We start from the raw sequence: 24,744 nt of genomic DNA on the forward strand, positions 1-24,744 counted from the left end.
CCTCTCTGTGTGTGTGGGGTTGAGACTTGGTCACACTCTACAATCCTAGATGGCCTGAAATTCACTATGTAGACCTGTTTGGCCTCAAACTCACATATATCTACCTGCCTCTCTACTGGGTGCTGGGGTTAAAGGCAGGTGCCATTATGACTGACAGGTGATGGGAAAGTTCCACTGGCCTGCTCTTGGGGACCTAGCAACTGCTTATATCATCACCTGCTCCCACTGACACCAGGTGAGCCAGGTGCGTGGTTGGGACAAAAAGGACCTCTAGCCTCTCCAGCTCTGTCTCTGTTCTCTGCATGTGTCTCTTCTCTCTCCTCCTCTTCTCCCTCTCTCTGCCCTCATGGCTCTCTCAATGAGCCTTGTCTACTTGTCTGCCTCTATCCCTTCCCCAGGTCCTCCACCCTCTCCCTTTCTCCAGTAAACCTCTTTTACACCAGATCTGTTGCATGGCATAATTTCACATGGGCCTGCCAAAGGTACAGAATCACGTTTCATAGTGTTGCCCACTATGGGTGCTGGACTTTGCAAGAACAACAAGTTCTTATCTACTGAGTCATTTCTTCAGCTCTGTTTTTCTGGTTAAACATTTTTTGGGTTTATTTGTTTGTTTGTTTGTTTATTTGTTTTGCCTGCATGTAGATATGTATGCCATGTTCTTGCCCAGCGTCTTCAGAAGTTAGAAGAGGATTTTAGATCCCCAGGGCTAAAGTTATAGGTGTTTGTGAGCCATGATATGGGTGCTGGAGACGAAACCCAGGTCTTCTGATAGGACAACAGGGGCTCGTAATCCCTGAGTCAACTCTTCAGCCCTGTTTAATCTGCTCTTTAAAAGAAAAAAGTAGTACAAATATGGTGTCTGAGTCCTTACTACCAGCATTGACTATTGTCCACCAAGCTCAAAGTCTTATATCTGTGCAAATGCTCGACACTATCTTTAAATTGTTTCTGCCACCCCAAGTTCATCATTTTCCCTCCCTCACTCCCTCTTGTCTCTCATATCATCTTCCAATCAACAGAATTAGAACCTTATAACTCATCCTTCACCAATGGTTTGGGATAAATGGCCACTTCTTTTCCAGCTTGAGAATTTATTTATACATTGCCTCCTGCCCACTTTCTGGTACTGATCCTGGTTGCTCTCAATGAGATTCTCTTCCACTTCGTATCAGAAGGATCTTTCTAATGAAGAATTTTGAGTCAGTGATCACTCAGCCAGACACTGTGAGAGTCACTACTGCTGGCAAGATAAACATGGACTCCGTTTAGCAAGGAGCTCCAGGCTGTCATTCTGGAGCCCCAGCCCCAGACCCGAATGACACGCAGTAGAGGATTCCTCTGCGGTGCGTGTACATCTGATCCTGCTGTCTTTCTACTGCAGTTCCTGCTTTCCTCCTTTTGTGTATTCTTGGACTACCTAACTAACTCCGACTCATATTTTAGAGCATTATATGATATCAAGTCCCTTACCTACTAAAACCGTCTTCCTCTCCTTCGGTGGGTGACTGAAATGACTTTGTACTGTCACAGTTCTCTATACACATTACAAATGGTCGATCTTTGTAGTTATTGAAGATACCTGAATGTAACCATCTTCCCTTTGGAATTTGAGCTCACTGAGGGTAGCAATGATCCTTTGTGACTAATTGTAGCTTTACATTAATTTATTACCCGATACACAGTAACCTCGGTAACCGTGCTTGTTCAACTGCGGTAGACAATCAAAATGGTTGAGAAAGAAGTAGGAGCCATAGATGAAAAACTGAGATGTGCTATGAATTACCTTTGAATTGCCGAAGAGGAAGGCTGGTCAAGAAAAAGGCTGAAGGAAGTAATAGAACATGAGAGGAGAATAATATGGAAACTATTTTTTATTAGCAGATTGTTAAACAGAATGAGTTGAACAGAGTGTTCAAGAAAGTGGTAGAAAGAAGAACCCCAAAAAGCAAAGAAGAAAAACAGAAACCAAACAAACAACAAAAACCCAAGATGTATTTGCTAAGAAAAATAAATACACAATTTGCAGCCATCACCAGAAACATCTTATTGGGGAATCATAGCCTCTCCTGAGAACTCAGTCATATACTTGAACTTCTTTTCTGATGCAAAGTTTTAGACGCGTGCATAGTCTTTTCCATGCCTGTGTGAGCAAGCACTTGTACAGGAAGATGTTTGTAATTCTGACAGGCTGCAGTCTTGTTACCAGGCCTCGGGTTGGTTGTTGCAGTACTGTGGCTGGCGGAGTCCAGGGATACGTGACTCAAGGCAAGGCTGTCCACGCTGTGAGCAGAGTAATTGTAAACCATCTGGAGGAAGACTGACTTAGTGTTAGTCTTTTGCTTGCAAAGAATAATGTAGCACTTGGGGAAGAATGTACAGCAGAGGATACCATAGTTGGATATCAGAATGACTATGATCTCCACAGCGGGCAAATACTTGCCGAAAGTGGTAGCATAGACTGGGATGAATGTGATCCAAGCTATGAAGTAAATCAGCATCCCAAAGGTCAGGAACTTAGCTTCGTTGTAATTCTCAGGAAGCTTCCTCCCCTTGAATGCAAATACAAAACAAATGAAGGCCAGAACTGCAATGTAGCCCAGCATGGTGCCAAACGCCAGTGCAGATCCCTCCTCACATTCTAGGATAATGACTCTAGGCAAGGAGGTGTTCTCTTCCACAGTAGGTGCTGCCAGGACCAGCCAAAGCGTGCAAATGACCACTTGAATGCCCGTGCAGGTAAGGACAATGGGGACTGGCCTATAGAGACACTTCAGGAATGTCTTCAGCGTGGGGTCGAAGCTGAAGGCTAGCAAAATTTTCAGGGACTTCGTCAAAATACAGGAGACACACAGAGTAAAGCTCACGCCAAACAGGGTCTGCCTGGTCTTGCACGTGAAGTCCTGTGGTTCTCCAATAAAAAAGCCTGTGCTGGCAAAGTTGAGGGCATGGCAGGCGAGCATCACGTAACAGACCACTAATCCCCCAGATGATTTCACCACAGGTGTCTTCAGGTTTCTTGTAAATATTATGCCAACGGCCAGAACAAAGGCAATTCCAAGTAGGGAGAGGGCAATGAGGAGGAGAGCCAAGGAGTCATCCCAGTCAAGATACTCCACTTCCTTCTCGAAGCACATCGTGCTCCTTACTGGGGCCCAGTGGGTTTCGTTGTTGCATACGAGGCAGTGATCCATGTCTAAGAAGGTAAAGAGATCATCACATTCCAAACATGTAAACTGCGTGGTTGTCTACAAATCCGCATAAAACTTAACCCTACACAGAACCCAGATAAAGTGGGAGAGGAAGGTAAATAGAAGAGATGAGGAAGACGGTAATAGAGGAAGTCAGAAGGTTAGTTGGGGCAAGGTTTTTCAGGAAATCTATATACTCCAGAGAGACACTAGTCTCTTAGGAACTTGTTATTACTGGTAATCCATTTGGGGACCTTGTTCCTTTCAGAATTACATGTAGCTCAAGGCCATTTCCTCCTTGTATGCATAAGATTCTTGTAATCCTGTCTAAGCTAACTATACTGTGAAGACTATTTCTGAATCTGTCTCTCAAGGACAAAAACAAACATAGGGATGGGGGTGTGTGTGTATCTCAGGGGTAGAGCATTGGCCTAGGACACACAAGGCCCAAGATTTGATACCCAGAATGGAAAAGGAGTACATTTATAAAACAAAAGATAAAACTAGGATTAATAGACAGAAGAGAAATAATTTAGAGGTGTCACTGTGGGTGACTGCAGTTACCTGTCTCATTACTGTAGTGGTTTTCTGGGCAGTTCACACATTCATAGCAACAGCTGTGTTGGCTTCCTGTGGCTTTCTTCATTTGACCAGGAATGCATTCTTTGGAGCATTTAGATAGAATTTGCTACAGTAAAAGAAAAAGAAATCCAAATAATTTTAAAAGAATTATTCTAGCCATTCTTCACCAAGTAACATTTTTTGTCTTTTTCATAGCATTAAAGTTTTTGGGCCATCTTAAGCAGGAACAAATTTAAAATATGCAAAATATTTTGGATGAGTGAACTACTTATAACTTTCTCTCTCTCTCTTTCTTTCTTTCTTTCTTTCTTCCTTCCTTTCTTTCTTCCTTTCTCTCTCTCTCTCTCTCTCTCTCTCTCTCTCTCTCTCTTCCTTCCTTCCTTTCTTTCTTTTTCTTTTCTATTTCTATTTGACAGAATCTCACAGTGTAGCTATGGTTGGTACAGATGATGCGACCTCCCCCAAGAACTCATGTGAGACCATCCTTGCTGTAATTATACGAGGTTTATTGATAGGGACCAGTGCACTGGGGTTGAGACTCGTATCCCACACAGGGGTAGAGGAGTTCAACCCCGAGTAGCTGTGAGAAGGCATATTTAAAGGAAGAAGCCACGACCTAAGGGGGTAGGGATGGTGTCATTGGAAAATGTCGAGAATACCAGTGAAAAATCACAAGGGGAGGGCTGGAGAGATGGCTCAGTGGTTAAGAGCAGTGACTGCTCTTCCAGAGGTCCTGAGTTCAAATCCCAGCAACTACATGGTGGCTCACAACCATCTCTAATGAGATCTGGGGTCATCTTCTGGCTTGCAGGCACACATGCAGACAGAAAGCTGTATGATGTATACATAATAAATAAATAAATATTAAAAAATATCACAAGGGGAAACTTCCTGTTTCTCAAGATTGTTCTCAAGATTTTAATCTAACTTTATGGTCAACTAGTTCCTGGGAGAGAGTTACCGAACTGGCTGATTTAATTACTCATTCTGTGGCCAGCTAGTTCCTGGAATATGCAGTTCCAGGGCCTGACCAGTTTCTTTCTTCTGCTCTAAACTTTTGTCTAGTGGGGGCAACCTTAAAACTTCTACCTTTCAAGACCTCACTATATAGAACGGGCTGGCCTTCACCTCACAGAGATTCACCAGTCTCCTCCTCCAGAGTCCTGGGATTAAAGGCATCCATCACCATGCCTGGTAACACTTACTGCTTCTACAAGCAAATCATGGAAATTAGTTCTCTCAGAGAGCTTCCAGCAGAGGGGAAAGCACTTATGTGTAAAGCTGAGAAATGAAGTGAGGATCTGGGAGGGTCTGGGAATTTCTGATTCCAGGCTGAAATTCTGCAAGAAAAATAGGACTTTTGTATTTAAAAAAAAATTTAAAAATTCTATGTGCACAAATCTCTGTCTCTCTGTGTGAGTCTCGTTCTCTCTCTTTGTCTCTCTCTGCCTCTCTCTCAGTCTCTCTGTCTCTCCCTCCCTCCTTCCCTCCCTTTGTCTCTCTCCCCCTCCTCTCTCTCCCTCCCTTTTCCTCCCTCCCTCTCTCTCTCTCTCTCTCTCTCTCTCTCTCTCTCTCTCTCTCTCTCTCTGTATGTTCTTGTGCCATAAAAGGGTGTTGCATCCCTTGGAGTTGGAGATGTAGTTCTGTCACCAGTGTAGGTTCTAGGAAATAAGCTCGCTCCTCTGGAAAAGTGGTTCAGTGCTCTTAGCTACTGAGTCATCTCTCTAGCCCATAGACTTTTATACTTTTAGAAGAGAGCTCTTAAGAATGGATATCTTTGAAAAAAAACACAAAGCAATGGGATAGAACTTCAAACTATTAGAATGTTATTTTCAAAAACCCAAAATATATAAATAATATTTTAAAAATATTTTATTTTGGGTAGCATTCAATGTGGTATTTTAAAATATCACACCATGTGTACTAATCACCTCCATACCTGCTTTGCTCACCTGCAAATTTTAACAATCAATCACTACTCTATATTCAACTTTTAAATATGAGGCAGAACATACGGTGTTTGCTTTTCTGTGCTTCTCTTAACATAATATTCAAAGTTCTCATCTTGTTACATACAACAAGATTTCATTCTTCTCTGTGGCTGAATAATCTCTCTCTCTCTTTCTCTCTCTCTCTCTCTGTACTGCATTTGCTTATAGATAATAGTTAAATTGCTATGAAAATTTAGATTATAATTATGCATCATTAGGAAGAACAAAAGTGCAGCCCTCCTTCTTAGGAACACACTACTCTTCCTCCCTCCATATGATGAGATTTGAAATGCTTTCTAGCGTCCTGTGTGTCTAACTTTGAAATAAAAACTGGTGTATAGTTATTTGAGGTTTTGGACAGTAATAAGTGACATTCCAAGTAGCCTAGTAGATCTTGAAATCTGACCAAATGATCGTAGGTATTGTTGGCGGCTTTTCCAATAGCCTAGATTTGTGTGAACATCTCCACCAAGAAGACTTGTTCTCTCAATCGCAGCAATCTAAACCTTTACTCTTGAACCCAAAGCCTCAGAGCAAATGCCTTACAGGCACACAGATTCTGCTGTATGGAAAATGGAGATAAGTTTTGTAACAGCTGAAAAATAGTGCTTCTTGCAAAATCAATAGAGAATTTCCTTTTTATTCAGTGAGAAAGGGAGGCAGAGTGTGGCTTAAAAGCCCGGTGTGAGCTGCAGTGCTTAGCCTACAAAGGGTTCGTCAGAAGGTGGTAGACAAAGCTGAGATAACAATGAAGGAAAGGAAAGTTTGAGGGCACAAAGGATGGCTGTATTTCTGTCTCCTGAGGAAACGGTCTCCTACGTCACTAATCTATCTACCAGGAGAAATGTGGTTGAAGAAACTGGTTTCTAACATTACTGCATTCACTCCTGAACTCACTAAATGTTTTGTGAGTGATTGTTAGTGTGCCAAACATGGTTCTACTTGGAGCCATGGCAGAGAACGAAACAGAATCCTTCTCCTCAAAGGTCTTCAGTTCTAGTTAATTGAGTTGACAATGAACAAGATAAAAATAAGCAAAATGGATAAAATAAGGGATGTGACAGCTAAGGAGAAAAAAAGACAGGAAAGTGAACAAAAGTAGACAGCTTGATGATACAATGTTTCCTCTCTCCACTCTCCCCTTCTTTCTCATTCCCCCCTGTTTTTCTTCTTCCTTCCTTCCTTCCTTCCTTCCTTCCTTCCTTCCTTCCTTCCTCTTACTCTTTCTGGGGAGCAAACAGTGCTAAATGTGTGTGACAACTGAGTCACACTGTAAGCTTAGATGTGATTATTTCCCCCCCTCTGAGGCAGGATCTCAGTGTTAACTCAGGCTCATGATTCTCCTGTCTCAGCTTCTCAAATACTAGGATTACAGGCACTCACCACCATCCTGGTTCGGAGGTGACAACTTTCAATAGAATGCAGCAGGTGCAAAGCACTTGCATTAACAGGAAGGAGGCACATATGACTTCACATATGAGAGTGGGGACTGTGGAATTACAGGGGAGTGGAAATTAATGGGAAGATGGAAAGAGAGAGGTGTTGGGGACAGTGAACACTTTAAAGAAAAAACCAAAACCAAAACCAAAACCAAAGCACTTTTACCTGGCGAGAAATAGGACGCCATGGAAGAGTTATTAGCACAGTCGATGTCTTATGAACAGACTGAAGGGGTCTGAGTAGAGGTGGAACAGTTATAAAACTAACACACTGACCTGGGTAGCAAATGGAAGACGGTGTGTACAGTCTATACCACTGTCGCCTTTTGAATACTGGTGAGATAAAACAGGTTTATACCACTATGTGGGCAGCACAGGAGAGAGAATCATGACTGTGCATCGTGAATCAGCAGAGCAAATCCTTCAACAAGTGAAGGGGGTTGGGGCCCACTGGTCAAGGTGAAGTGAGGCCCAAGGAAGGAGCCCAGCAGTCGACCCACAGAACTGGATGGAAGCAGGAGCTGCTGCGTCCATGCCCTGTAGTTCTGTCTCCCATTGCTTCCCTGTTTGTAGAAGAGAAAGCACAATCAACCGAAGATGACTGAAGTCAGAGAAGAATATAAAATGGCCAACTAGCAAGGAAAGACACATAATGCTCTTAGAAAATAGTCTGATTGATTGCCCAAGAGCACTGAGGTCCACTGGACACTGGAGATCATAAATTCAACGTAAAACTAGAGAACAAGTGAAGAAGGTTTCTATTCCTACTTCTCCTGCTCCAAGTTCGTCTACTGAGGGGATCCACACAGAATTGAGCACAGAGTGAGTTGAATTTTGCCAATATTGAGAAGACAGAACACTGAAGACAAAGGAGGTAACAGAGGCTCTATGCAAGAGTGTTACGCTAGTTGTCACAGAATTTAAGGAAGGAAGATGGGACAGTGGACAGTGAGGATAGATCTATCCCCTGATGTAAGTGTGGGTGGAGAGCAGGACTTTCCCAGGTGATACATTAGTTGACCTGAATTCAGCGAAGCAGTCGAGGACAAAAATCACCTTAAGTTTCCTGAATTCATGCTTTGTTTCTTGGTTTGTGGTGATGAAGACGTCATGCTGCAGGTCATATTCTGCCATCTTCGTGACAGTCATGAGGCCGTTAGTCTCTTTCCAGAGCACCACCTCGTAACCAGTATTTAAATCCCCATGGGCATCAAAATGAAATGAGTTTTTTCCGTCAGTGAATGTCACGTTTTTCAGCACCGCAAGTAGCTGTGAAAGGTAAGAGTGTGGGTGAGCAGTGAACAGGAGTGTTTGTAGTGCATCCTTTATCCCTGTGATGACCCTGGGTCTCCGAAAGCATTACTAAAATGAGAAGGAAACAGACACTTGATCCCTGTTTCAGGATGCTTAAATATAGAGAACAGTTGAAGAAGGAGCCCCATCTCCTGTTCTAGACTTGATCTCTGCAGAAGTTTTCCTATGCGAAATTGTAAAACAAGTTCAGGTTTTAGAGGTGGTAGCTTTTCCAGTCTATGAAACTAAAATGGGAGCGCCAGCATGCGTCCATGTAGCAGACTTTCGGAATGGCTTCCTGGAGCAGGTGGGGGCTGGTGGCTTCTTCTCCCATTATTACTGTACTAGTGATGGTAAAATACATCCTGTCATCCTTGCACCACGGTCTTAAGTCTGTCTTAGTTATGAACAGGCAATACAGTGGCCTCTAGATTTTATTTCTAATTAAGTTACAAAATTATTTAATTCTGGAAGAAAGAAATGTGACTAATTGCTGCCCAATTGGTGTAGTGGCAGCCACATTGAGCTTGTGCTGTAGAGAAAGAATGTTGGAGTCAAAACTGTTGAAACTAGGTGAGTGTTGATGAGTCAGCACAGTGCAGGCCCCTGTGTGTGTGTGTGTGTGTGTGTGTGTGTGTGTGTATGTGTGTGTGTGTGGTGTGAGTGTTTGAGCACTCTCTATCTCTCTCTTCCTCTCTTTCCCCCTCCCCCCTCTCCCCCTTCCTCTTCTCTCCTTTTGTCCCTCCCTCCCTCCCTTTCTTAGCATTCATCACAGCCACACTGGTTGCCTAAGTCCATGGTTCTATTTGGCTTTAATGGATTAAAAACCTATGGGAGAGGCAGAAATTATTCTGAGTAGAATTACTCTACTCAATGTATTTTTCATTAATTTTAAGTGTTTTATTTTTTGTCAACTATTTAATCCAGACACTTTGGTCTCCTTGCTCTCCTCCTCTCTCTTTTCTGGACTCTGTCCTTGGGGCCAGTGACTTCACCTCAAGAGAGCAGCTTCCTAATAAATCTTGCATTTAATATAATCTAATCTGGTTTGAATTGGCTCATTTCGCCAGCGGAGAAACGACTTATCAAACAGGGTATATTTCTATATCTCCAAAGTTCTTGAAATCCAGCATCTCCAACACAGGATGTCAATATTTTCCCCCACCAGACCTCCATACTTCTCCTTATTTGCATTTTAACCTACACTTTAGCAGCCTGGAATGGAAATGACTTGTGCCATGTTTGTGTGTTTCTTTCTTTTTTTAGACATCTAATCCACTCGAAATGTTCTTTATCCATGCTCTTGAATATTTGTATCAGTCAAAATGCTCTTTCTACAGTGGAGAACAGATCATCATCCTGCAGTGTAGAAAGTATTTCATCGGTCAGTTGAACCCTCAGGCATAGTTTGCAGCTTCCCTGTATCAACAGCAGGAGCATCATCTAGAATGTTGTTAAAAATACAGGTTCCAGGTTCTAAGACAATTTAATTGCACATCAATTTTTTTCATCTTTATTAACTTGGTTATTTCTTATTTACATTTCAATTGTTATTCCCTGTCCTGGTTTCCGGGCCAACATCCTCCAGCCCCTCCCCCTCCCCTTCTCTATGGGTGTTCCCCTCCCCATCCTCCCCCTGCACATCAATTTTTAAGATGTCCTATTGGGCAGTCTTCTGATAAATACCCAACATGAGTCCCTTGCCTCGTTTGCTTTCAGTTTCCTTTCAAGACTACAGTCCCATAGTGTTTTCTGTTCCAGAGGATGCTGGGTTTTTAATGTTCTTTCTTCTTCTTTAAATTAAATTAGATTATTGTCCCCCTCTTGGTCAACCCTTCTCACAATCTTTCCCCCAACCCCTTGTCCTTCTCTGAGTGGGTGAACACCTCCTTGGTGTTTCCCTACCCTTGCACATCAAGTCTCTGAGGCTAAGTACACTCTCTCCTACTGAGGCCAGACAAGGGAGCCAAGCTAGAAGAATGGCTATTAATGCTGAACTTGCTGCCTCAGTTATGTGTTACACAGCCATCCCATGTTTGTATGGGGTGCTGTATTATATGAGGTGCTGTATTGTGCCCTTCTGTGTGACTTATAAAGATTTCCTTAATCAAAAGACCATTGGTTTGATGACTTGTCACCCGTATCTGCTTATTATGCGAGTCACATATATCATGATGAAGGTAGCCCCTCATCCTGTCTCCTCTTTTTTAATCTGTTTCTAGAGTTATAGATTTTCAGGGGCATAAAAAGTGACCTCAAATTCCTAGTGTTTAAATAAATAAGATGCTTAGGTTATATTTTTCCAAGCTTTTTTTTTCTGAAACGTTTGAGCTATATTTCTCATTTAAAGTACTTCCTGAATCTTTGGCAGATCAATAGCTCTGTCTGCCTCTGTTTCTTTTTCCTTATGATTCTTCCTATTTTTTCACTTGTATCCTTTAGGTTCGATGACTGGTCTCTGTAGGGGGTGGATCTGATGTTAAAGGTCCTGTTCCCCAATTGGTTCTTGATCTGTCAGTAATGAAAGCTGTGGCCAATTGCTGGGTGGAAGGTACAGGCAGGACTTTCAGGTCTCTGGAGGCATGGAGATGCAAGGGAGAAGAAAGGAGTTTTTGCCAAGATTTGGAGAGAGGAGAACTGGGCAACTGTGTGAAATCTCAAAACGGAATGGGCACATGAACTCTTCCTACAGGTGGATGGTCAGGCAGGAGATGGTGGCAGCCAGCAATTGTTAAAAAGGAACAAACTGTGTGTGTGCCTTTTATCTGAGGTTTCAAGGGAAGCTGGGAGGGGACAGGAAGCTTGGTTACCTCTTAGAGTAAAGGCAAGTAGAGTGTAAAACTACATGCCGCAGGTCTCCATTTCTCTTTTCCAGTCTCTCAGTCCTAAAATTCATCTCAGTCATTTCACTGTGATATTCTCCTTAAATCAAGAAGTGCTTTTCTATAGTACATTAGCTGAAAAGTATTGCCATGTAGAGAAAATGCCATATGGAATGTGGTATAGAAGAGAGTGATTTAAACAACAAGGATAGTCTAGAGACACACCCCCTGCCCCCAAATCCCTCATAGGAATTTTATGGTAAAGAGAAAATGTTTTTAGGTAGATATTTTAAAATTACTGGAAATATGTGCATATTATTTAGGAGAAATTAAAATCAAATTATTATTTAATTTTAATGAAGAGCTTAATCACTAATCATTTGTCTTCATTAGAATGCTACAAATCTGAATTTTTGAGCACCAACTTGATACCCAAGTGAAAAATTCTACACTTGACTGCAGTAGTACAATAAAGCTGCACTATAAATATTGTATAAGATCACCTTCAAATTCTGTGAACAAGGCAAATACAAGCAAAGATGAATTTTACATATGGAGTCTGTTCTGTACCTAAGATATCTAATCTGAAACATGCACATTCCTGAGCACCTCAGGTGAGGGAAACACTATTGTATTTATCAGTAATCAAAATAATCTTTCAACTTGCATGGTCTAATTACTATAAGTAAAAATCATTAAGCAATATAATGTGTATAATATAAAGTACTGAAAATGATCCATAAATCTGAGGAAGAAGATATTCACTATTCTGAATATCCTCAGAAGAGAAGACAAAATTTGGGGGCTTAGGGAAAGAAATGAGGATAAAATATAACTATCATCAAAAATAAAAAGTTATATTAGCAATACAGGTCATCAAAAGACTGCCAGTTTCTACTTGCAGAAGGGATAGAGTTAAGAGTACTTACTATGGACCTTTGGAAAATGAAGCAAAGGGGAAAGGAAGAAATGATGATAGGAAATAGGCTTGGGTATGTAAGTGGGTAGTACCTCCCATGGCTGAAAGGCGTTGGGTTTCTGGCAGTCTCGATCTTGGCACAGATCCCGGATGGCATGGCCCAAGGCAAGCACAGCAAGCTGAATGCTGTGAATGAGTCCTGGCTCAGTATAATGCCAAAGGAAGTCATTTCTCTTGAATAAATGGGTCTCAATGGTCTTGGTAGTGTCATAGGTCCAAGTTGCCTGAGAATAGTTGGAAATGCATTGGCTCAAATCACCATCTTTGATGTGTTTACAGGCAGAAAAAAGCATGGCAAACTCATGTAGGGGTTTGTTATTGTCACTGGGGTACATATGCAGAGTTTGAAGAAAAGAATGGAAAGAAGACATATTTCCTCTCCTAAAAGTAAAGCCCACTACTTTGCCAAGCTTCTTAACATTGGGAATGGTGATAATCTTGGCAGCAGTTGACCAGTTATCACTAGCAATCCAGATCTTACTTATTTTCCTCTCGATGGCTTTGTTGAAGAGATTGAAGACGTGGAATTTCCTAAGAAACACCACGATGACATTGACCTGGGCTTCGGCAATGATTTTCTCCAGAGTCTGGTTGATTCTCACTTCAATGGTATTATCTGAGAGGAAGGCTGGCAGAACCTCTTTGAAGGCGATGCACACATTGTTTTCAGCAGCCTGGATTGCAAATGTGTTGAGCGCTAGTCTTCCATAATCATCGTCGGTTGTTATGGCACCAACCCAGTTCCATCCGGATTGTCGGATCAGGTGGGCCATTGCTTTAGTTTGGTAGAAGTCACTGGGCACGGTTCGTAAAAACGAAGGAAAGCGGATTTTGTCACTCAGGATTTCTGCAGTGGATTCATAACTCACCTGAAAGTAGACAGAATCACTGAGTTATGGTGGGGGGCGGGCACAGGAGTTCATTTCCTTTTGATTCCCCTTTTCCTAAATTGTCTTTCTACAAAGAAGATCCACTCATCTTTTTTTTAAAATTTTTTTTTCTTTATTAACTTGAGTATTTCTTATTTACCTAACCCCTCCCCGTCCCCTTCTATATGGGTTCAACTCATCTTAACCCAGGGATGTTAAGTCACATTGCCTTCTTTGAACCTGGTTGATATTATTACAGAGACAGCAGGCCCTCAGAGGTATGTGTCTTCTCCAAGTTAAGATAAAAATGTTCAGAAATTGGTTGTTGGAATAGTGCAGAAGTTACTTCCTAGTTAATTCCTACCTTCCCCTGATCCTAAGAACAAATGTGATCAAAACCAATGAATGGAGGAAGTAAAAACCTACCTGTGGCATGAGCTGTAAATTCAGCATCCTCGAGACCGCCATGGATATTTCAGAGTAGCCAGCACCTATGATGGCCTTGACCCTTGGCACGTAGCTGGAATAGTCACATTGAAAGATCACGGTTTCTCTAGAGCAGTTGAATTTAGAGAGGAACCTCAGGGTGGCAGCCATTGCCGCTGTGACTTCAGTACAAGTGTCATAGATTTCATACCCCAGCTTAACTCCGGACAACAGGCTTGAGTTATTGATCATCTCAATGCTGTGTATCATAGCCAGAGTTTGAAGAAACACTGATATTTCAAAACTGTTAAAAAAAACATTTTCTGAAGCAAAGCATAACATGATTTATGAAGATATCTCTCACTTCACCAACCTCTCTGCCCTTCGATGAATAATTTTTGGATGACTCAAGCTGATTTCGTGAAAAGTATGAACTTTATTTGAGAATAACCATTCCCCTCCCCTCCAACTGATCATGAGTTTTAACAGAACACTTTATATTTATTGACAATTTCATAAATGTAAACGATGTACCTTTCAAAAATGTTTTTAAATAAAATAAAATTCTATCACTGTCCTTCCCCCTCCAGCCCTCTCCCATAGTTACTCACACCCAAAAACCTCCCATGCTCTTCCAACTCTAGATGATAGCCTCTTTTTCTTTGAATATATATATATACACACATATATATACACAAATATATATGTAATAATCACAGAATCTCTCTCGCTCCATATATACATATATATACATACACACACACACACACACACACACACACACACATATATATATATATATATATATATATATATATATATATATATATATATTCCTGCTGAATCCATTCTGGTTGCTTGCATTATATGGTTTCAAAGCCAGTCACTCTGTATTGAATAAGCAATAAATAGACTCATTCCTGAGAGGGACTATGTCTCCTTCTCCCAGCAGCCATTAATTAGTTGCCTTGATTATAGCCACTCTCAGTCCTTCCTTTGACTTACCCAGGGAAAGTACTTTTAATGGAAAACTTTAACAGGGATAATGTCTAAAACAAGTTCCTTAGCTACAGTGCAGCATTTAGCCTTTTCTTGACGAATCTTGGGTTCGTGTTGAACATTTTGTTTAATGCTCTGTGGTATATGGCGTTGAGTTTTGTTCTCTTTTTCTGTTAACATGTCAACATGTTATTGGTGACAGTGCATATGCTTCTTAGGTTTAAATCCTATCTTATAGTTTTGTGGTTTTGATTTGCTGTGGTTGGAAATCAGATAAAGGAGCCCTTTATAAATTTAAATTATTATTTTAAAAAGGTTTTTTTGAGATTATAATGATATCATTTCCTTTTTTTAAATTTAAACTCTCCTATATTCCCCATTATGATCTCTTTAAAATACACGGGCTTTTTAAAAAAATTAATTGTTCTTACACACATATATGTCTTCTAAATACAGAAATAAGACTTTTAAGACTTCCTGGGTAGACATGAGAGCCACTCACCAGGAGCGCTGACACATCTGAGAGCATAGGTAACACCAACTCTTCTGCTACAAGTGACCCACGTGGAGGCCCTCAGGCCACACAAACCCAGAAGCAGTCTGGAACAGGACATTAAAGTTTCTGCCTGTGCCCACAGCTCTCTGTACCCAAATCCCATGGGGAAGGGAGCTAGACTTTCAGAGGTGCACATAATCCTGAGAGTTCAGGGGAGATCACTACTTCTGCACACATTCCTGCCCCGAGAGGAACCTGCTTAGTGCCCTCTGGACACAGGAACCTAGGACCAGTCAGGGAGAGGATCCTTCCAGTCTCTGCCTGTGCCCAGAGCAGAAAGTCAGTTGCCAGGAGCACTGACATACCTGAGAGCAGAGGTAAGACCAATACTTCTGTTTCAAGCGGCCTGCCTGGAGTCCTCAGGACACACACCCTCGGGAGGAGTCTGAGACAGGACCGTTCCAGTTTCTGCTTGTTCCTGGAGCTGACCCAGTCACAGAGCTTTCTGTACCCAGACCCTGCTGGGAGAAAACATGTCTACAGGAGTGCTGACACACAGGTTTAAAGGAGGGTCAAGCCACTGCCAGAGACAGCAAGACCAGCTAACCAGAGACAACCTGTTGGCGAGAGGCAAGCACAGGAACCTAAGCAAAAGAAACCAAGACTACTTGGCACCATCAGAGCCCAGTAATGAAAACAAAGCAAATACTGGGTAGCTTAACACACCAGAAAAGCAAGCTTTGGATTTAAAAGCATCTCATGATGATAATAAATACAGGACTTTAAGAAGGATATAAACAACTCCCTTAAAGAAATACAGGACAACAGAGGTAAACAATTAGAAGCCCTTAAAGAAGAAACACAAAAATCACTTAAAGAATTTCAGGAAAACACAATCGAACAGGTGAAGGAATTGAACAAAACCATCTAGAATCTAAAAATGGGGATAGCAACAATAAAGAAAGCACAAAGGGAGACAATCCTGGAGATAGAAAACCTAGGGAAAAGATCAGGAGTCATAGATGCAAGCATCACCAACAGAATACAAGAGATAGAAGAGAGAATCTTAGGGGCAGAAAATAACATAGAAAATATTGACACAATAGTCAAAGAAAATGTAAAACAAAAAAAAGCTCCTAACCCAAACCGTCTAGGAAATCCAGGACACAATGAGAAGATCAAACCTAATGATAATAGATACAGAAGAGAGAGAAGATTCCCAACTTAAAGGGCCAGTAAATATCTTCAATAAAATTATAGAAGAAAACTTTCCTAAGTTAAAGAAAGAGATGCCCATAAACAAACAAGAAGCCAATAGAACTACAAATAGATTGGATCAGAAAAGAAATCCTTCCCATCACATAATAGTCAAAACACCAAATGTTCAAAACAAAGAAAGAATATTAAAAGCAGTAAGGGGAAAAGGTCAAGTAACATATAAAGGCAGACATATCAGAATTATACCAGACTTCTCACTAGAGATTATGAAAGCTAGAAGATCCTGGACAGATGTCATACAGACCCTAAGAGTACACACATGCCAGCCCAGGCTACTATATCCAGCAAAACTCAATTAACATAGATGGAGAAACCAAGATGATCCATGATAAAACCAAGTTTACACAATATCTTTCCACAAATACAGCCCTACAAAGGATAATAGATGAAAAACTCTAAAACAAGGATGGAAACTACACCCTAAAAAGCAAGAAAGTAATCTCCTTGCAAGGAAACCAAAAGAAGAGAGACACACAAACATAATTCCACCCCTGGAAACAAAAATAACAGGAAGCACCAATCACTATTCCTTAATATCTCTTAACATAACTGAACTCAACTCCCCAATTAAAAAGACATAGACTAGCAAACTGGATACATAAATGGGAACCAGCATTCTGCTGCCTACAGGAAACACACCTCAGAGACAAAGACAGACACTACCTCAGAGAAAAGGCTGGAAAACAATATTCCAAGCAAGTGGTCCCAAGAAACAAGCTGGAGTAGCCATTCTAATATCAAATAAAATTGACTTTCAACCAAAAGTCATCAAAAAAAGATAAGGAAGGACACTTCATATTCATCAAAGGAAAAAAATAAATTAAGATGAACTCTCAATTCTGAATATCTATGCTCCAAATGAAACAGCAATTAACATTCATAAGAGAAACCTTACTAAAGCTCAACGTATATGTTGTACCTACAATAATGGGACACTTCAACATCCAACTCACATCAATGGACAGATCATGGAAACAGAAACTAAACAGAGACATTGAGAAACTAACAAATGTTATGATCCAAATGAATTTAACAGATATTTATAGAATATGTCATCCTAGAATAAAAGAATATACCTTCTTCTCAGCACCTTATTGTACCTTCTCCAAAATTGACCATATAATCAGTCACAAAACAGGCCTCAACAGATAAAAGAAGATTGAAGTAATCCCATACATCCTATCAGATCAACACAGACTAAGGCTGGTCTTCAACAACAACAACAACAACAACAACAACAACAACAACAACAACAAAAGACAGAAAGCCCACATGCACATGTAAGTTGTACAATGCTCTACTCAATGATAACTTGGTCAAGGAAGAAATAAAGAAATTAAATAATTCTTAGAATTTAATAAAAATGAAGGCACAGCATACCCAAACTTATGGAATACAATGAAAGCAGTTTTAAGAGGAAAACTCATAGCTCTGAGTGCCTGCAGAAAGAAACAGGAGAGAGCATACACTAGCAGTTTGACAGCACACCTAAAATCTCTAGAACAAAAAGAAGCAAATACACCCAAGAGGAGTAGATGGCAGGAAATAATCAAATGGGTGAAATCAACCAAGTAGAAACACAAAGAACTATACAAAGAATCAACAAAACCAGGAGCTGGTTCTTTGAGAAAATCAACAAGATAGATGATCCCTTTGGCTAGACTAACCAGAGGGCACAGAGAGTGTTTCCAAATTAACGAAATCAGATATGAAAAGGGAGACATAACTACAGAATCTGAGGAAATACAAAAAAATCATCACATCTTACTACAAAAGCCTATATTCAACAAAGCTGGAAAATCTGGAGGAAATGGACAATTTTCTCAAAAGATACCAGTTACCAAAGTTAAATCAGGATCAGATAAACCATGTAAACAGTCCTATAACTCCTAAATCAATAGAAGCAGTTATTAAAAGTCTCCCAACCAAAACAAGCCCAGGACCAGAGGGGTTTAGTGCAGAATTCTCTCAGACCTTCATAGAAGACCTCATACCAATACTGTCCAAACTATTCCACAGAATAGAAACAGAAGAAACACTCCCCAATTCCTTCTGTGAAGCCACAATTATATTTATATCTAAACCCTTCACAATAGTCACGAATAATATAAAATACCTCGGTGTGACTCTAACCAAGCGATTAAACATCTGTATGACAAGAACTTCAAATCTTTGGAGAAAGAAATAAAAGAAGATCTCAGAAGATGGAAAGATCTCCCATGCTCATGGATTCACAGGATTAATATTATAAAAATGGCCATCTTGCCAAAGCAATCTACAGAATCAATGAAATCCCCATCAAAATTCCAACACAATTCTTCATAGAGTGAGAAAGAGCAATTTGCAAATTCCTTTGGAATAACAAAAAACCCAGGATAGTGACAACTATCCTCAACAATAAAAGAACTTTTGGGGGGGGGATCACCATCCCTGACCTCATTCTGTATTACAGAGAAATTGTGATAAAAACTGTATGGTATTGGTACAGAGACAGGCAGGTAGATCAATGGAATAGAATTAAAGACCCAGATGAACCCACACACCTATGGCCACTTGATCTTTGACAAAGGAGCTAAAACCATCCAGTAGAAAAAAGATATCATCAAATGGTGCTGGTTCAATTGAAGGTCACCATGTAGAAGAATGCAAATCGACCCATTCTTTTCTCCTTGTACAAAGCTCAAGTCCAAGTGGATCAAAGACCTCCACATAAAACCAGATACACTCAAGCTATTAGAAGGAAAAGTGGGGAAGAGTCTCAATCGCATGGCCACTGGGAAAATTTCCTGAATAGAACACCAATGGCTTATGCTCTAAGGTCAAGAATCAACAAATAGGACCTCAAAAAGTTGCAAAGCTTTCGTAAAGCATATGACCCTGTCAATAGAACAGAATGGCAAACAACAGATTGGGAAAAGATCTTTACCTATCTTACATCCAATAAAGGGCCAATATCTAATATATACAAAAAACTCAGGAAATTAGAGTGCAGAGAACCAAATAATCCTATTAAAAATGGGTTACAGATTTAAACAAATTCTCAACTGAGGAATATGGAATGGCTGAGAAGCACCTAAAGAAATGTTCAACATCCTTAGTCATAAGGGAAATGCAAATCAAAACAACTCTGAGATTCCACCTCATACCAGTCAGAATGGCTAAGATCAAAAACTCAGGTGACCAGCAGATGCTGGTGAGGATATGGAGAAAGAGGAACACTCCTCCATTGTTGGTGGGATTGCAGACTGGTAAAACCATTCTGGAAATCAGTCTGCAGGTTCCTCGGAAAATTGAACATTCCACTACCTGAGGACCCAGCTATACCTCTCCTGGGGATATACCCAAAAGATGCTCCAACATCTAACAAGGACACATGCTCCACTATGTTCTAGCAGCCTTATTTATAATAGCCAGAAACTGGAAAGAACCCAGATGCCCTTCAACAGAGGAATGGACACAGACAATGTGGGTGCATCTACACAATGGAGTACTATTAAAAACTCTCAAAAGGGGCTGGGGATTTAGCTCAGTGGTAGAGCGCTTACCTAGGAAGCGCAAGGCCCTGGGTTTGGTCCCCAGCTCCGAAAAAAAGAACCAAAAAAAAAAAAAAACTCTCAAAAACAATGACTTTGAGAAATTCCTAGGCAAATGGATGGAACTAGAAAATATCATTCTGAGTGAGGTAACCCAATCACAGAAAAACAAAAACAAAGGAACAAACAAAAAACACAGTATGTACCCACTGATATGTGGATATTAGCCCCAAAGCTCGAATTACTCAAGATAGAATTCACAAACTGCATTCACATAGAATTCACAAACTTGAGAAGCTCAAGAAGAAAGATGACCAAAGTGTGGATGCTTCAGTCCTTTTTAAAAGGGAGAACAAAAATATTCATAGGAGGAGATATGGAGACAAAGTTTGGATCAGAGACTGGAGGAATGGCCATTTAGAGCCTACCCCACCTGCGGATCTAGCCCATATACATACAGCCACCAAACCTAGAAAATGTTGCTGAAGCCAGGAAGTGCATGCTGACGGGAATCTGAGATAGCTGTCTCTTGAGAGGTTCAGCTAGAACATGACAAATACATAGGCAAATGCTAGCAGCAAACCATTGAGGTGAGAATAACGTCTCCATTGGAGGAGTTAGAGAAAGGATTGAAAGAGCTGAAGGGGCTTGCAACCCCATAAGAACAACAATGCCAACCAACCAGAGCTCCCAGGGACTAAACCACCATCCAAAGAGTACACATGGACAGACCCACGGCTCCAGCTGCATGTGTAGCAGAGGATGGCCTTGTTGGGCACCAATGGGAGGAGAAGCCTTTGGTCCTGCCAAGGCTGGCCCTTCCAATGTAGGGGAATGTCAGCGTGGGTAGACAGGAAGGGGTGGGTAGCTGGGGAGGGAAAACACCCTCACAGAAGAAGGGAGACCGGGGATGGAGTAGTGGGTTCATGGCTGGGAAACCGGCAAAGGGAATAACATTTGAAATGTAAATAAAACGTATCCAATAAAAAAAATAAAAGTGAATCAAAAACAAAATCAAATACCCTTCCTCCACCAAAAAAGAATTCTTGTGTAATCGCACATAATTGTCTAGAGAATGGTGACTAGTGTAAATCAGAAACACAGCTGTTTTGGGGAACATTTCTTGGTTTGCTATTATTTCAGATACCTCAATAATTTAATCCTGATCACTTATTTCATTCACTACTGTACACAAACATTATAAGTCTAACCTCATATATAATGAAAGATCAGTGGATGCCTTTTAAGTGGATAAAGGAGAACTTCAGGGTTTTGATTCTAAAATTCCCTTAGAGTTTACTAAGTTATGATTACTTGAAAAATGCTGTCTGTCACTGTGGGATGTCTGAAGCTGAAATGTGGGAAATCACTGTTATAATCTTTATCTGAAAAGAAATGAGAGAAATGATTCATAGATTACTTTAAAATTAAACCATATCATATATTCATAGTCCCTTCTATGTAAGTTCAATGACCTTGGTTTCTCCAATGCTCTGAACATGGCCCAGATAATGCCAGTACTTGCTAACCCGTGGCTCAGTGTTTATTAAAAGTAATTTTTCTTGAGAAGTGACAATAAAGCCAAACATTTAATTTATCTGTGATTTTTTTCTTTCTAGAAGAAACTTGTTAGAACAAAAGTTTCATTTTATATTTATCATTGGTTATTGGCTTAAAATTATGGGCTTCAGTTCTTTGGGTGCTAAGTTGGTGCTCTGAAAATCTTCCAATATTATTTTTTGTCATTTCAGCTAATCACTGGTTATAATAACAGCAGCTCGAATAGACGTGATAGAAGGGAGGGAACCTTGGTAAAACACAGGAATCTCGTGAGATTGGAAAACATTCTTATAGGGCTTAGAAAGTGTGATTTGATAAGGAAATAAGCAAGCAGGCAGGCAGGGAAAGAGGAGATTGGATGTGATGATGCGCTTTTGAAATTACAGCACTCTGGAGGTGAATAGGAAAGGTATCAAGAGAACATGAGGCTAGCCTGAGGCATATAAGGGGTTGAGGCTAGCCCAAGGCACATAAGGGGACCTTATCTTAAAACAAAACAGGCAGACAGAGGAGTAAAATAAAAGAAGACCTTAAGATTATGTCAAGTTATAATCAGAACTCTAAATCACTGCGAAGTTTGAGGGTCACAATGTCACAAATTGAAGCTAAGGCTACCTGTGTCCTTATTTGGCCTCTTTTTTTTTTCAGATAGGATCTGCAAGTCAGTTTCACAAGATTACTGTATCCTAAAACTGAAATTAACCCAAACATCTTGTTTTCCTAAAAAAACCAACCAAACAAACCAAAGCCCTCAATCCATGTGTAACAACCTTCCCCAGTTTTAGTTTTCACATGATGCAGTCCCAAGAATTACATTCCTTAGTTAGATCACTCACTAAAAAGGAAAAAGGAGCATTGATAAAGATACTCTTAGCTTATTAGTAAGGGATTCCATTTTTCTAGAGTAGAATGAATGCAGCATTGTTGAAATGTGAACATTAAAAAATAAAATAAAAAAGAAATGTGAGCATGAAAAACCCAACTGCGGACTTTTAAATAAGGCATAAAAAAATAAACCTATATTTATAATAATAAAGAACATGCCGGGGGAGATAGAAACGTAAGCATGCTGTGTGTGCTTCCTGTAGTACAGAACAGGTTACAACATCCTTGCAAGTGACCTCAGAAAAATTTTAAAGGCATAGTAAAAAAGCCTAACGATACATTACTGTAAAGTGTTCTCTACCTCTGTGCTTGGAATCGGATCACATATACATGGCTGAATAATCTATTTTAAGGACCACAAAACTAACTAGATATAATTTCAAAATACACACACGTTCTGCTTAATTAAAATGTCATTGAGGGGTTGGGGATTTAGCTCAGTGGTAGAGCGCTTGCCTAGGAAGCGCAAGGCCCTGGGTTCGGTCCCCAGCTCCAAAAAAAAAAAAAAAAAAGAACCAAAAAAAAAAAATGTCATTGAAACCAAGCCTTACTCACAGCACAATATTGAACTGTGCGTATATTATTTTTAAAGTTTTACTCACCCAACACACTTCTGGATTTGTGGTTGCCTGGGATGGTCATCTGAGGACAACATTTTTTCGTGAATGGCAAACAAACCACCAATCATGATATGTCCAGGAGAAGTGATAGCCACGAAGTCATCTGGGGTATGACAAGACTGGGAGGTATCAAGAAGAATCATGAAGCAAGTAATAAATACAAATGATAGGGCCATGCTGTCTCATTTGCTCAGTTCATGAGGGTTATTAGGAGCCATTCAGCTCACAGATGCCAATGTTAAGATTTCCAAATTTCCCGAAATGCCTCGGAAGCACAGGACAGTGTCCAGAAGTATTCAATATTCCGACTCTTGATGATAGTGAAAACAGTTCTCTCACCAGTAAGGCCATGCCAGGGTCCAGCAGTCTCTGGTGCTGAGCATATGAGGGCTGGGGATGGACGGGTGGAGTGTGAGCACGGAAGCACGGTGACAGGACTGTAAACACAGATCTTTGGCACACTGCATTCTTTTACTCCGGAGGGAAGTCAAAGGACTTACTTTCTGTTGGCTTTTCTTTTGAAGCATGTTGTAGAAACTTCTGGAAGAGACAGACTGGGAAAAATCCTTCCGTGTAAAAAATGGACAGCTGTATATTTTTAAACATGCTGCTCTCAATGCCAACGAATTGCAGTAGTTGACCAGCTATTTAGAAAAAAAATACTCCTGCTTTTATTTTTTTTATTTCTCCTGGAAATTTTGACTTAAAAAAAGATAAAATTGAGTTTATTTAGTTTTTTTAATCACTTCCAGTAGTAGCAGCAGCAGCAGCAGCAGTAGTGGCAGCAGCCTTTTGCTCTTCTGGGAAAAACTAAAAATAATATGAAACTTATCAGAGAGGAAAAAAAACTGTGTTGCAGATCACTGTCATTTATGCCATTGTGCTGTTTATTTGCTTCTATTTACTTCGTGTACCAACCGAAAAGCACACATGAAGGGACCCATGGCTCCAGCCGCAAATGTAGCAGAGGATGGCCTTGTCTAGCATCAATAGGAGGAGAAGCCCTTCTTCCTGTGAAGCCTGGGAAATGCCAGGGTATTGAGGTTGGGAGTGGGTGGGTGGAAGTGAGAGCATCTTCAGAGAAGCAAGGGGAGGGGTGATTGGAGGGGGGAAGCAGATAACATTTGAAATGTAAATATATAAAATATCCAATAAAAACATCACTATGCACAAAAAAATTCTTAGCTATATTTGTTTTCTTTTGGCATTTTTCAGTCTATTTTTGTTTTAATTTTTTATTCTTTTTTTTTATCTGAAAGACGGAGAACATGGAAATGATGCTGGGTGGCCAGGGAGGTAGGGATGATCTGGGAAGGATAGGACAGGGTAAAGAATATGATCAAAATATATTGAATGAAAAAATATCTCTTAATTATATGCAACAGGGCAGCCCAGATGGATTAGAAGGTTAAGGCCCTCACTGCACAGTACTGATGGCCTGATTTTGGTCCCCGAAACCCATGGAGAAAGAAGAGAACCTTTACCGATGCAGTGGCATGCACATACATGCACATATACATATTATATATACCAACATAACGGAGAAAACACTTGCTATAAAAGGTGTATCTCATGGGAAGGCAGTTTTAAGTCTAACATCTCTCTTTTCTATGTAGAGTAGTAGACGAACTTCTAAAGGTGTTGTAAGAATACAATTGCATAACAGATGCTGTAGCATTTTAAATGATCCAGAGTAGCCATAGATTCAAAGAAGCATGTTGTTAGGCTGACGGATGAGTTGAGACTCAGCTCATATTACATGGCACCAAATTTTTTCTCTT

The 24,744-nt window shown here is 40.5% G+C and overlaps 2 protein-coding genes across 3 annotated transcripts in view; both read right to left on the reverse strand.

The window, feature by feature from the left end:
* LOC134483923 (glyceraldehyde-3-phosphate dehydrogenase-like) overlaps positions 1-24,744 on the reverse strand; it is a 470,368-nt gene that overhangs the window by 5,298 nt on the left and 440,326 nt on the right. The window lies entirely within an intron of this gene.
* Positions 1,860-23,163, reverse strand: Gprc6a (G protein-coupled receptor, class C, group 6, member A). Its single transcript, NM_001271106.1, has 6 exons — positions 22,946-23,163; positions 13,593-13,896; positions 12,330-13,166; positions 8,260-8,472; positions 3,756-3,879; positions 1,860-3,196 (listed from the first exon to the last, which is right to left on the reverse strand). Exons 1-6 carry the CDS (start codon positions 23,137-23,139, stop codon positions 2,082-2,084), a joined length of 2,787 nt encoding a protein of 928 aa, NP_001258035.1. The 5' UTR covers positions 23,140-23,163; the 3' UTR covers positions 1,860-2,081.

This window comes from Rattus norvegicus, chromosome 20, assembly GCF_036323735.1.
Source record: "Rattus norvegicus strain BN/NHsdMcwi chromosome 20, GRCr8, whole genome shotgun sequence".
Taxonomy (NCBI): domain Eukaryota; kingdom Metazoa; phylum Chordata; class Mammalia; order Rodentia; family Muridae; genus Rattus; species Rattus norvegicus.

Coding starts and splice junctions, on each gene's coding strand:
- Gprc6a (NM_001271106.1), bottom strand. CDS start 23,139: ATGGCCCTATCATTTGTATTTATTACTTGCTTCATGATTCTTCTTGAT. Junction 3,880..8,259: donor ATGAATTCAGGAAACTTAAG/GTGATTTTTGTC, acceptor CTTTTACTGTAG/CAAATTCTATCTAAATGCTC. Junction 3,197..3,755: donor CCACTACAGTAATGAGACAG/GTAACTGCAGTC, acceptor TTACCTTCTTAG/ACATGGATCACTGCCTCGTA.